The following is a 14,253-nucleotide window of genomic DNA, read 5'->3' as shown; positions in this document are numbered from 1 at the left end:
TATTTATACATTTGTATCAGCTGTGTATACCTTCCTTTTTAGAGAACAAATTAGAGATAAAATATTAGAAATTTTATTTCTATTAGTAGTTAACTATAAAAAGTTTGTAGAGAGTTGCTATACAATTAAGATGTATAAATATATTCTTTCTAATTTACTTACCTGATGTGAGGCACTTACCAATTATAATTTATAACTCCAAGTTAATCGATGCATGATTTCTAAAAGCCAAAACTTTCCAATACCTATGACACCTTTGGTGCTATAGGATAGTGATCGCGTTGTATGATTATCTCTCTCAACTAATATTATCCCCGGATAAGAGATTTCAATGAAATAATTGTATGGCCAATATGCAAGGTCTATACTATCCCCATGTTATTAGGAACATTCACATTAATAATATCAGCCAATCATAAGCTCCTAAATTTTCTCTCCGTTGTCATCCGCAAATTGGAGTCCAAAAATAGTAAATGATGACTTGAGAAGCTAATTGAGCATCATATAAGTGATAATTGATGATGATTGACGACGCAATTGGATTCTTTTAGGGGTTTTATCTTTCTAGCGACCTTGTACATACTTATTCCAAATGGGAAATTATACACTAACTCAAGTAATCTAACCAATCCCAATCATTGAGAAGTGAACTTAATGAATGTGGTGCATGAGCACAACAACAATGTTGTTAAAACCGTTTCATAACGACCTGTTCAATTGGTAAATTAGTGAACCGATCTCAATATTGATACGGTATAATAATTATATCAGTCATGCAATCATACTGGTCAAAACCAGCTAAAACCAGTTAAAACCGATCAAAACTGGTCATACCGGCTGATTTTCAATTGAACCGTACCAGTCGGTTTTTATTTAAATTTTTTTTTAACGAAAGTAAAAAATATTTATTTTTTATTGATTTTTCAACATTAATGTTAATATATTGTGTATATATATAATTTCATCGGTATGCAGTTTAATTAGTAAATTACTGGTTAAACCGTTATACCAGTACCCTAACCAATTTTGATGACCGATACGATATTAATAACACTGCGCAGTAGCACGATTAAGGTTTTGTCCTAGGAGAAATTGTTACATTGTATGGTCTTATACCACTATAATTGCGAAGGGTGTTCCCCGCAAGGATTGAAAATAGATAAAAAATTAGAACAAAAATTATCTATGCCAAAATAATATTCTTCCTATATATCTTATAAAGTTATTTAGTGAAAAAAATAAAAGGAGATTATAGCTTTTGAAAATGAATATTATAATTGTTGAAAACTATTTTTTCTTCAAAAACTATAAGAACGTTCATTAATTCACGTTTCAATTTTTCTCTTTAACTTTTCAACAATGATAATTTTTAACTTAATATAATCACACAACTAGTTTATGATGTAATCTAATTTAATTGGCTTACTACATTATCTACAATTTCCAACTATAAGTTATAAATTTATGATTATAACTCTTATAAGATATAATCTTAGACCTACAAGTTAGTTTGATTTACATAGTGTAAATCTAAAAAAAATCACTAAATCTCTTAATCAGTCCTTTACATTTTTATTTATAAATAATTTATATAAATTTGTGTCCCTTAAATCTTTATAATTTTCTCTTCATTTTTTTGAGAAGGGTCATTTCTGTTATGTTAAAGTGAATGATAATGAAATAGTATCCTGTATTAATTGTGCATTAGACCTATATGGACAGGTAAGTATTCTTTTTGGGTACTACTTGATTGAAACTCCACTAAAATAATTTACAACTTCATTGACGTGCATGCTTATATCAAGACTAGAAATAATATTAGTAGTGTTGTTTGATTTAAATTATGTTTTTATTTTTAATTTATAAACTATAAGATTAAAGAATGTTATAGTTTATTCATGTTTTGGGTACCTTATGCCGAAAACGGAATATAAATTATTTTGTTTCGTTTGGTAGGATAGAAATATTAGTTTTTATTGAGTAAAATTATAAAAAGGTATATAAAGTTATTTGTTTATATTTGATTTTTTTTACATAATTTTCAAATTTCATTTTCTATTATTTATCTATATATATATATATATGTTACTATAATTTTTTAATGCATGACAAAAGCTAAAAATTAAAATAAAAAACAATATTAATTTTAAGAGTAAATGAAAGAGAGAGATAATATTGAAATTAAGGATAAAATAAAAATTGTTATTTCAATAGAAAAATAAGTCAACCTTAAAATAAATAACTCATGGTGGAGTAGCTTCATTTTTTTTATATAACACTAAGTTGAGTTTATAATCCAAATAGATTATCAAACATATTTACTTGTGTTATAACTTTAAGCTCATTTCTTTTAAATAAACAAAACTACAAAATTTTGTCTATATCAAACAAACACTCAATATCCTTATTATAAGAAAATTCAACTAAATTAAGCACATCAACAAAATAGATGTTTCTCTCATTCTTGAAAATATTATAACATTATAATATTAATATTGTTTAATATGACTATTTAATTAATATAAATAATGTGTTAACAAAAAAGAAGAGGTATTCAAAGTTTAAATGAATAAAAAAACATAAAAGACATTTTAAAAGAATTATGAAAAGGTATAAAAGTGAGCACATATATAGGCATATAAAGGAAGAAGTTACAATAATGATGGAATGATTTGAGGGTTGTTATGAATTTAGTTGTAGTAATCGGTTATGCATAAGTGGAAGGAAAGAAAAGAAAGATACTTCTGACACACGAAAAACATTCAATTTGCACACTTCAAAACAGCTAGCTCACACTATGATACAACATTAAACATATGAAAATATGAAATGACTAGGACCATGTTTGTGAATGTCACGTGAATCATTCAATCCTTGTTGCCTCTAATATTTGGCATCCTCGTATCCCTAAAGTTCCATACCCTGAATCCTAGAAATTCCCACTTCGCACCTTTACTTTATTTTCAGCCCATGGTATACTCTTACACAAAAGGAAAACGGTTTTCATCAATAAACACCATACTTCTCATGCATTGTATCTTAAACCATAAAACCAAATTACAATTCACTTCACGCTATTGTAACGTCTTCTAATCTATCATATCATTTCAAATCTTAACTATAATTTCTCCATATACATATATACAAGTTACACTTTATTTGAGCTTAATCTTAGTCATAATAAAAATTATGCATAGTGAGAGCAGTCTCTATCACTATTTTTATAAGGAACACAAGTGACTAATAGTGTCAAAATTATCAACATTTAATGATATAATAAAACATTTAAAAATTGTTTTATAAAAGAATGTAAGAAATTCCGTTAATTTTTTGCATCGATATATCAATTTTCTGACACACTGAAGGAAGTTAAGTTTCATCACAATTAAAAAGTATAATTTCATTGCAACTAAAATTTTAAATATGTCACTTATAATTGTATTTCCCTTTGCTTTTTGAAACAATTGTCTCTTTATTAATATAGAAGATTATATAACTCATGTTTGAATAAGTATTATCTCTATTAATGAATAGACAAATGATTATTATTTTTATTTGTTCTTATGGCAAAAGTATAATTTCATTGCAATTAAAAAGTTAAATATGTTATTGAAAGCTGTATTTTCCTTTATTTCTAGAAGCACTTGCCTCTCCATTAATAGAGAGTTACGTGAAAAAGAGATATTATTCTTTATTAATGGAGAGACAAATGATTGTTTTAATGACAAAAATATAATTTCATTGCAACTAAAAAGTTAAATATGTCATTGAAAGTTATATTTTCCTTTACTTTTTTAAGCAATTGACTCTCTATTAATTGAGATGATAAGTAACTTTCTATGTTTTTGTTGTATAACATGGTTACTTTATATATTTTCCTTTTCCAATTTTTTATTATTATTATTATAAACTCTCTTCATGTCTGGTTGTGTGTATATATAGGACTAGCATTGGTTGCTAAACACATCATACTCTCATTCAGCTAGTGCATATTTGATATTGAGATTTGAGAGGTTCAATTAGACGAAACCCACCTAAGGTTTCTTCAACAGATAGCATGGCTTTCATGTCTTTTTCTGCCAATCCAGGGGCTTTTACCTTTGGCATTCTAGGTAATAAATTATGCCTATCATCATACCTCAAACTTGTCATTCTTTCCTTTTCTTTTTAATTTCTTTCAAAGTAATTCTTGTTTCTTGGCCTTTGTTCTAGTACTCAAATTTCATTTTAGTGAATGTTCTTTAAGCAAATGTAATTGCAACCTCATCTTCATTTCTTCTTTCTCTCTCGTGAAAATATTTTGAGCTACATTTCTTCCCATGCAAATATTTATTTTGCAATCTATACTCTAATGATATGCATAGTCTCTTGTTTTTTATTTTCCTTTTCCAAGTAATATAATTGACTTATTTTCCTTTTGTTTCATAGGTAACATCATATCCTTCATGGTGTTCTTGGCTCCATTGTAAGTATATTATCACGTTTACCAACTAACTTTAGTAATGTTAATTATTACTTATTTTAAATAAAAAGTTATTAACCGATATATAATCATGATAATATGTAACAGAAATAATTGTTTGTTTTCTTGAATTTCAGGTCAACATTTTATCGGATATACAAAAAGAAATCCACTGAAGATTTTCAATGTCTACCTTACCTGGTGGCATTATTCAGCTCTATGCTTTGGTTATACTACGCCTTGATAAAAAAAGATGTTATTCTCCTTGTTACAATAAACTCCTTTGGGTTTTTCATAGAGATCTTTTACATCGCCATGTTCATAACTTATGCCACAAACAAAGCAAGGGTATATATGCAACTTTTAATTCTAACTTGTTATCAGTTACTTCATCATACCAGTTTCTTACCAAGTAGTTAAAATTGAGCATATATATGTATATGTAACGTTTTTTAATTTGTTAGTGAATTGATATATACCAAAACTTTAATTGCAGAAATTAACCATTAAGATATTTCTGGCTATGAATGTGGGGTGCTTCGCCTTGATCCTCCTCGTGACGCATTTTGCTATACATGGTTCATTAAGGGTGCAAGTACTAGGATGGATTTGTGTCTCCATTGCAGTGAGTGTATTTGCAGCACCTCTAAGTGTTATGGTAAGTCAAACATTAATTCCAACATTGGATTATTCAATGTCTCACTCAAAGTCTTATATAACTAATTATTTCTTGTATAATGTTCTACAGGCACAGGTTATTAGAACAAAGAGTGTTGAATACATGCCCTTCAATTTGTCATTTACCCTCACAATAAGTGCCATAACTTGGTTTGGCTATGGTCTGGGACTAGGTAAACTTCAGCATCACCCAATGGCTTCACTACAACAACAGCTTTCATTGGTTCTTGTTCCTTCCCCTTTTCAAGTTCTGCCACACCAATCTCTTTCTTTTTCATACCTCTCTTTCTGTATATAGCATATAGCACCATCTGAAGTAGCCCCAGTGTGAAACCCACAATATTTGGCAGCTGCATTAATCAAATTTGAGTAAGTATATAATATACCCAATTCCTTATTATATTCATAAAGTTGCTCCCATCTAATTAAACTAAGGTTTAAATATAATTTTGGTATATAGGAACCAAGACCAAAATAGTGAAAAATGTATTTCAAGCTTAAACTAAATATATATATATATATATATATATATATATATTTAGTTTAAGCTTGAAATACATTTTTCACTATTTTGGTCTTGGTTCCTATATACCAAAATTATATTTAAACCTTAGTTTAATTAGATGGGAGCAACTTTATGAATATAATAAGGAATTGGGTATATTATATACTTACTCAAATTTGATTAATGCAGCTGCCAAATATTGTGGGTTTCACACTGGGGCTACTTCAGATGGTGCTATATGCTATATACAGAAAGAGAGGTATGAAAAAGAAAGAGATTGGTGTGGCAGAACTTGAAAAGGGGAAGGAACAAGAACCAATGAAAGCTGTTGTTGTAGTGAAGCCATTGGGTGATGCTGAAGTTTACCTAGTCCCAGAGAATGATGCAAAAGTTGATATTGATAACGTGAATCAACAAACACAAGGAGGGAATGAATGCAAAGTGTGATTGATGATCATAATAGTAGTAATAGTAGTAGTTTACATTTACATGTGGAGAAAGTAGTTTGTTTCGTTAATAGTGTTTAATTAAGGCTCCACTAGGATCTTATTATTCTTCTCTATGGTTGTTGTTAAGTGCATTTGTTAGTGATTCTATCATCGTTATGTGTGACTTTGATATTAGTATTAGTAACAAATCATTGTTCTAGCTTCTCCTTTAATCAATGTTCAAGCTAGTTTAAAGCATATTTAATTGTTCAAGTTTCACCCTCTTTCCTTTTACTAATCCTAATCTCAAGGTTTAAAAAATTGCTCTCATTAATGTTATTGTTTTGGAACTCAATCACAATTATGATTAAGTTGATCATATTATTTATAATTGTGGCAAACACAATAGTCACTATAACTTAAAACCTTGTTAATATCAATGACTAATAATCCTAAGTTTTAAATATTAAGTTGAGAAGTTTACATAAATGGTGTAGGTTGATCTCATATACACCATTAACTTAAAAGGTGAGATCAACCTACATTATGTATGCAAAATTTCACTATTGTTTATTGGATGAGAAAAACACTATTGAGGAAATCTTTGCCAATTAAGCATAAGCTGAAGATACTTAACAAAAAAACTCCCCCATTATGCAATTTAGTAATTAAGGCTAAGAAATCAATGAGTAGTTAGAGTTAAGTTACTTGACCCAGATAAAAACAAACCTAACCTCATCATTGTTGATATTTTCGAGGGTTGGCGTTATATGCAAAAGAACGGCGCAAACTGAAATTAAAGCAAACATTTTTGTGGCTGTTAATGAATATTTTGATGAATGATTAGCGTAGCTACTTTGGTTTCCATCAAATGTGGATTGTGTTGTGCATGAAAAACATCATAAAAAGGTACGTGTTTCCGTTGTATTCTCATTTTTCTTCTATTTTACTAACTTTTAATATTGCTTCATGCCTAATTATACGGAACGGGTTCACATTTAATATTTAGCATTTGGTCAAAAATAAAATTCCAATCAGCTACCTACAAATCTACAATCATACTTTTTTTTTAAATGATTGAGCCTATTGTCACTTTAATTATTTATTGAAACTCTCAAATGACTGAGTATTGTTTCATTTGTTTAGTTACTGTTTTTTTCAAATACACCTAAACTCAATAATTGATGTAATATAATATTTGAAAAACATTCACGGAAAGAACTATTATTTTCAGATGAACCAAATTATTCTAAAAATGTTAAAAACGTTTATTTTCAAAATAAAGTGTTTATTTCAAAAAACATTTCTTATGCGGGCATTGTTGGAAGCAAGAGACAATGGTTAAATTAGATATGTAGCATCCAAAAAATTTCTCTTTAAGATTATAAGGTGATAATAAAAATAAAACGTGATGAGGAGGACAAATGATCATTTCCTAAATATGTTAGGACAATTTTGCCAAAAAAGTTTTATGACAAAAGTTACTATTTTCATATATTAACTAAACTTTTTCCATTATCTATTTTTATCAAAAGTCAAACCAAACTATGTTAAAAATGTCAAAAGTATTTATTTTAGAAAATAAACCAAAACAAACACTCTCAATATTTTTTCAAGTTCCACATTTAGATTTTAGTAAATAGTTTATTTTCTCAGAAAAAAAAAACATTTTCATGGCTGAGTTTGACTCAAGAAACATGCAAGCTGGCTAAAGTTGAAGTTTGAGGTCCTGATTTGTTGGCGAATTTTGTGGACCAAAAAACAAAATAATTAATTGGAGCAACATAATTTAGAGATGCCATATATTGTGGATTTGTGGTCGAAACTTAATGCACACTTTGAAGTAAGAAATTTTGATAATGAAAAGGACATAGAGACATAAGGGAATACGAAAGATATGTCGGGTACATTGCGGGGATTTGAATCCAATCAACAAATTCCACTCTTCAACTTTGACTATTTATATTTCATTACTTAACATAATCAATTAGCTACTGAACTAACTTTACGGGACTTAAATATACTTATATTGTTTTTCATCTCCTTAATCATATATTGTCATATCAAATATGGGTGAGGGTCATACTCAAGGTAATACTCAAGTTATATGTATTATTCATTTAATCCATTTATGAAGCATAGTCATGTTATCTATGTAACTTCATAATATTAATTAAACCACACAGGGAATGAGCCTAAATTATGCAATTTTCAAGTCATTGTTTAGAGAATAAGCTACTTGAGAAATAGAGAATTGAATTATAAAGAAAACTGATATTCATAGAAAACGACCAACTCCATATAAATACAAGTGTTTAACTATTATTGGGGCCAGTTGTATCACTAACTATGGTCAAACTTAAGTTTCTTGTAGATCATGTAATTGGGGAATTGTATGTTGTGACATCTTCATTAGTAATGAACTCTGCTAAAGGATTTAGAAGGAGTGTATATAAGTATACATATCTAATTATATATGCATGAAAATAAACTAGTATACTTATCTAATTATATATGCATGAAAATAAACTAGTATACTTATTCAAAAATCAGTCTATTAAATATGTCCCTAATAAATAGTAATAATAATATCACTCCACTGTTTCAATAATAATTTTCTAGATAAAACAGTATTATTTTAAAAAAAAAAAATTAAAATTCAACAATGCAGACAAAGTTTCTAAAACATGTAAATAAATTCAAAAGTACAAAAAGTTAGATTTAGTAGTAAGTGAATCATGTTACTTGTAAGTGAAACGTAACAATATTTGGATCACAGGTTTTATTGGATCGATGTTGGGCCATCTGAGCCCAACATTAATGTTGGAGATACCACTTCTAAATTCAAGAAAATGATTCATCCACATTTGAAGCTAAAAAAGATTATATTTGGAAGAAATAGGTTCAAGTATTTTATTAACTAATCTAATTGGGCTTAGCTAGAGTTGGCCCATATAATTTTATTTTAATTCCATTCTTAAGATATAATTTTGCAGACTTTTGGCAAGCAATTATCAACATTTTTATTCTTAAATTCTTAGATACTTTTATTTTCCATATTGTGCTCTATAAGGTTTTTTAAAACCCTAACAATCTATTGCTCAATAGAATAATATGTATGCATGGCATTGTGATTATTTCGATAAATTGTATTTGGTAAGACCCAAACAACAAAAACCTTGAACCGCAAGCAAACCATGTTTACACACTGATCATGTTGAATATATGAATGGTAGATGATATGTCGATAGCAGAAAATCGATTCTGAAGGGTTAGTCTCACAAGGATTTGGCTAATGAGTGATGTTGAGAGAAGGAATTAATGCATTCAATTTGCACTGTCCCACCACGCCTCCAATCAAGTAACAAGTTCAATATTTGTGTCACTGACACATTTGTCATAAAATCTCTGTCTTCTTCTAACCTCGTTTGCTGCAAATTCTGACATTTCTTTCTCCGTTCAAGACTCTTCCTTTATCACTCTATTCTCTCTCAACGCATCTCCTGAATATACCCTTTTGCTTCTCTACATTGATCATCATTCTTCAAAGGTTTTCATTCTCATTCATTACATTCCAATTCTGTGTTATTGAGGTTTGCATTGCATACAACGTTCATATCATATTTTTCACTATGTTTAGTACATCCATTTAGTTTTTGTAACAAATTATGATCCAATTGCATAACATTAGTTTTGGTAAATGGGATTTTGGATTGAATGGCATTGTTTATTGTGAGTGATTTTTGATAATTGGGGCACTAGTTTCAAATGGCTAACAATTTAACATAGACCAATTACTTAGATAATTGGGATGTTTAGTGTGAAACACAAATTGATTTTATCATTGCTATAGGATTAACATGAGGGTGAAGGGTTGATTGCCTTATGATCCAAAGATTGTAGGTTCGAATCATGAAAATAGTCTATTCGCATACGAGAGTAAGGTTGTGTATATTTACTCTCCCTAGACCTCACTAGGTGAGAACCTCATGCTTTGAGCCATCATTCTTTTATTGCTAGAGGGTTAACATATTTCTTGTGACCGTATCAGTAGGAAGATCAATATAAACAGCTAATAATTCTGATATTTGTTTTTTGCTTATTGCTGGATATGCTATTTTTAAAAGCATTTTATTTTGCTTAAGAATAACAGTAGAAAAAGTAATGAAGCAAAATCTAATCTCACTGTTTTTTATTTTAATTCTAATAGTAACAAATAACATCATATACATAATAGCTTCAAGTTTCATTCATGATTGTAGCATAATTTGCTGTCCTTTTCCATTAGCATATTGAAAGGAAAGGGAAGTTGCCTTAAATATTTTAATGCTTGGATAGGTAAAACATTAGAGAGGTAACCTATTGCAATCTTCATATGCATAAAGTTTGATTGCAGACACATTTGCTTCTCTTACTTCTATATATGCCAGTGAATAAAAATTCAAAGTGTGGTCATATTTACAACAAAATCTTTCAAAGTAAAATGCTGTACTTTAATTCATCACATCTTGTGTTTTTAGTGATTTAGTCAACTAATAGAGTTTGGCCAAAAACTGTAGTTATCCAATTTTGAGCATAACGGGAACAAATAATTTATGAGAAGTCCTGATCATTTTCAACTTTTCCTCTGTGGTAGATTATGTCGTACTCTGGTGGTTGGCGAGGCTATAGTAGCAGAGGTTCCGCCTGCTCAAAGTCTTACAATAGATCTGTCAGAAGATGGCATGATAAGGATTTGGATAAAGATGTTGACAGCTTCATCAGCAAGGATAAGTTATTTTTTCATCAGCATAACTATAAACGTCCTGGATTTTTGGATAAACGATTGGCCAATAGGTTTGAGAGGAACCAGAGACAGCATTCACAATCTATGACTTCTGAGAGAAGATGGAAAATGTGGTCTAATAAAACTGCAGATGGTTTAAACAATCCACAGAGAAAAAGTGACAAGAGTGTTGGCGAGGTTAATGTGGTTGTTGATGTAAGGCATAAAACATGGTTTGAAGAGGAATTTCCCTTACTTGGGGATGAAGAGAAGCACGGTGGTTCAAGGTCAAGGAGAGCGCTATCTTTTCACTCAATTAATTCATCGCACTGTCTTCCGACTGATACTTCAGCATTGATTTTCAGCAATAGTCCAACCTCAGCATCACATGAGGTTCCTTCGACTGTTGGAAGCAATAGAGTGGCTACGATGTTGGATCAGCATACCATTTCTGCAAACTCTTGTCCTATTGCTCCAGGCCTAAGCATGGCTGAGACTTTGGTCCGGGGTCCTCCTCGCTCTGAAACACCTCCCCAAGTGAGTTTTATTTCGAAGTCTGCTTCAAGTTCGGTGTTCATTAGATGTTGAGTGCTCATATGGTATGTTTCAAAATGCAGGTATCTGATAGTACAGAAAAGCTTGAAGAGTTGGCTCGTAGGCAATCTAGAGCATTAATTCCCATGATACCTTCCAAGCCAAGAAATCTGGTAAAATTGTTTCTTTTTAATTTAGTTATTAAACGTGTTCCTTATTCATTTATATTCTTTTCCACTTCTTGAAGTTGTATGTGCCCTGGAAATATCCTGATACCATTATGTGCTGCATCATGGTCAAATCCCTCTTGCAAATCTAAAATACTTCCTGTTTTCTTTATCCATGTTTTAATTGTATCTATGATTTTAACCCTTTCTATTCTTGTAAAGTTTTCATGACCTCTTGAGGTGTTACATAGTTTACTGATTATTAGTGCGAGGCAATGTTAGCTATTTGGCCAGTATTTATAACCTTATTTAAAAGGGTTATAAAGGCTTCACTCTTGTTTCTTTCTTTGAAACATTCAGGGCCTCTTTTCTTAGCAGATGTGCCATGATCTTGATCCATCTAGTATCATGTATTTATCCACCTGGTGCTTACAGTGTTCTTCTAAAATCGGAGACTTTAAGACATTTTCGATACTTTTTGTCTGTATATGTATTTGAAGTATGCTATCATTTTTCCCATATCAGCATATCAGTATTGTGCTTTGTCCTTGTCCCGTATCCATATATGTGCTTCCTAGTTTTTTCTAATCCTCTTTTCTGACTTGAATTATATCGTTTTGTATCCATTGCACATGCATGACCTTATGTTAGCTTGATCAACCCATAAGTTTACTAATTTACTACATCTTACTTCAAGTTCTGCCACTTACCCCTCTTATGTTCAAACTTGTAGTCTCTGCTATGCTTGGGTTCTTTAATTCCTCATTATCGGATAGAAACGACACCAAATTTTTAAACAAGTCTTGTAAATTAAGCTAGTAACCTTTGTTTGGACATCCATAAGTTTGTGGCACTGACATGCAGTTGTGGTCAATACTTGTAAAGAAAATTAACTTTAAGAAATAGTAGCCTTGCAGTTAGTATGTTACGGACGAATTTGATATTTTACTAACTTAGAAATTGTTTTCATATTAATATATAGGTTACTGGCCAAAAGTTCAAGACAGGGAAGCAACAATATCAAGGATATTCATATCCACCTGCTCATTCTCCACATGGTAGTAATACAAAGTCAGATTTACTGAAGAGAACTTCTGGTAATTCACATAATGCCACTGCCTCAAGAGAGTTGAATGATGATTTCCCTTTAGCTGAAAAGGATAGCGCGAATCCTGGTGGAAGGAGCTCAAGAAACATTACAAGCACTGTGAGGACAACATTGGAGAAGAGGCCTACTCCTCAAAGCCAAAGCAGGACTGCTTTTTTTAAGAACCTCTCTAGGAAGAGTTCCTTGAAAAACTCCTACTCTGATCCTTTCTCTATGCCTTGCGCTGCAGAGAAATCTGAAGTTGTGACAATGAACTCCGGAGATGCGCCTTCAATGGAAACCGAAATCGAAACCTCTGCTGTAAACTCATTGACTGAGGAAAGCAACAGTACAATTACTGTGAATAATGCAAATGTCTCTAGTGAAGTACAGGTTTTGAGCGACAACCCAGTTCTCTATCCAGAGGAGGAGAAAGAAATTGCGTTTTTACGTTCATTGGGGTGGGTAGAAAGTGCTGGAGAGGATGAGAGCCTCACTGAGGAGGAGATAAGAGACTTTGTTGAAAAGGTTAACTATTCCTTTGGCACAGATTATATTTAATGAATGTTTGGAACCAATCTTTTTTCAGTGCTTTTGCTCCCTAATCCCTATGATTCTTCCTTTGTTTTTTCATGCAGTGCAAGAAGGTGCAGCCCTTGTCAAATATTCTAAGTGCATAAAAAGATGACTGATTCAAGTAGTGGGGGCTGTGGTGAAGCTCCATCAGGATTGACATTATCTGACTGAGTCAAAAGCTACATTATAAGAATGATTGTAGGATTTGGAAGTAGAAAGTGATGTATAGTTTGTAAGATTTTCCTTTTGCTTCAAGAAAGGTTGTTGAAGTAGAGTATCAGAATTTGGTCTTCTAAAATTAGCTTCAATGTGTTTTGATCCTGAAAGTATAGTGAATTTTGATTCTAGACTTGATTTTTGTTTGTTTTGGTCTCTACATTTTCAAAACGTTTTTTTGCAATGGATTCCTCTTGTTACATGCGTCTAGCTACATAGGTTAAGTGGTCCTAATGAGTTCCACAACATCTATGTAGCTTTATGTGTTTTGATTTAAGTCCCTATAAATGAAATAATCTTGATTTTACTTGCTCCAAATTAATTAGTTTTGATTTTATTTCCTAAAAGGTCAAATTTGTGTACACGATTTTGTTTGCTATAACACTTGTTGAGTACATGGGTATATAGACTCTAGCTTGATATTTTGTGTTGGAATGTGCATGAAACATTACTTGCTCAATAACAATTATTTACTATTCTGTAGCCTCAACTCTCCATTGTACCAAAGCTGATAGGTGCGTGGTTTTGGTGGATGTGTGCTCTTTTTTTGTGTGTATTAACCAATGACATCCCTTCAATTTATGGAAGAGGAAAAAAGAAACATCTTTCGTTGTTTTTTTGTACTACTAATAGTATTTCTCACTTTTTGGATAAAGAAATAATCCATTTCAGGATTCATGGTTGCCGTGTTACTCAATCGAACCATCGATTTTGGGCTTTGAGAACATTGGCTGAGAGGGATTTGTGGGCCTCCCGACCCAATGAGATAGTTCCCAAGATTGTGTAGGCCCAACAAATGCATCCTCACATAAATTGTGAGCCGTACGATGGAATA

The 14,253-nt window shown here is 31.0% G+C and overlaps 2 protein-coding genes across 3 annotated transcripts; both read left to right on the top strand.

Annotated features, from left to right (window-relative positions):
* Nucleotides 3,956–6,306, top strand: LOC109328947 (bidirectional sugar transporter N3-like). Of its 2 annotated transcripts, XM_019562594.1 has the most exons (6): nucleotides 3,957–4,112; nucleotides 4,429–4,465; nucleotides 4,600–4,810; nucleotides 4,959–5,120; nucleotides 5,211–5,305; nucleotides 5,811–6,306. In XM_019562594.1, exons 1-6 carry the CDS (start codon nucleotides 4,058–4,060, stop codon nucleotides 5,827–5,829), a joined length of 579 nt encoding a protein of 192 aa, XP_019418139.1. In that variant the 5' UTR covers nucleotides 3,957–4,057; the 3' UTR covers nucleotides 5,830–6,306. The 2 variants fall into 2 exon arrangements, with proteins under 2 accessions (XP_019418138.1, XP_019418139.1); XM_019562593.1 differs by lacking the exon at nucleotides 5,811–6,306 and having other exon boundaries at nucleotides 3,956–4,112; nucleotides 5,211–5,522.
* Nucleotides 10,713–13,187, top strand: LOC109329179. The gene is made up of 3 exons (XM_019562852.1): nucleotides 10,713–11,375; nucleotides 11,456–11,545; nucleotides 12,522–13,187. The coding sequence occupies exons 1-3, from the start codon at nucleotides 10,713–10,715 to the stop codon at nucleotides 13,185–13,187; spliced, it is 1,419 nt and encodes a 472-aa protein (XP_019418397.1).

This window comes from Lupinus angustifolius, chromosome LG16 (genome assembly GCF_001865875.1).
Source record: "Lupinus angustifolius cultivar Tanjil chromosome LG16, LupAngTanjil_v1.0, whole genome shotgun sequence".
Classification (NCBI taxonomy): domain Eukaryota; kingdom Viridiplantae; phylum Streptophyta; class Magnoliopsida; order Fabales; family Fabaceae; genus Lupinus; species Lupinus angustifolius.
Note: the sequence above shows the minus strand (reverse complement) of the source record. Positions and strands in the feature narration are given on the sequence as shown.

Coding starts and splice junctions, on each gene's coding strand:
- LOC109328947 (XM_019562593.1), top strand. CDS start 4,058: ATGGCTTTCATGTCTTTTTCTGCCAATCCAGGGGCTTTTACCTTTGGC. Junction 4,113..4,428: donor TTTTACCTTTGGCATTCTAG/GTAATAAATTAT, acceptor TTTGTTTCATAG/GTAACATCATATCCTTCATG. Junction 5,121..5,210: donor CAGCACCTCTAAGTGTTATG/GTAAGTCAAACA, acceptor AATGTTCTACAG/GCACAGGTTATTAGAACAAA.
- LOC109329179 (XM_019562852.1), top strand. CDS start 10,713: ATGTCGTACTCTGGTGGTTGGCGAGGCTATAGTAGCAGAGGTTCCGCC. Junction 11,376..11,455: donor GCTCTGAAACACCTCCCCAA/GTGAGTTTTATT, acceptor TTCAAAATGCAG/GTATCTGATAGTACAGAAAA. Junction 11,546..12,521: donor CTTCCAAGCCAAGAAATCTG/GTAAAATTGTTT, acceptor ATTAATATATAG/GTTACTGGCCAAAAGTTCAA.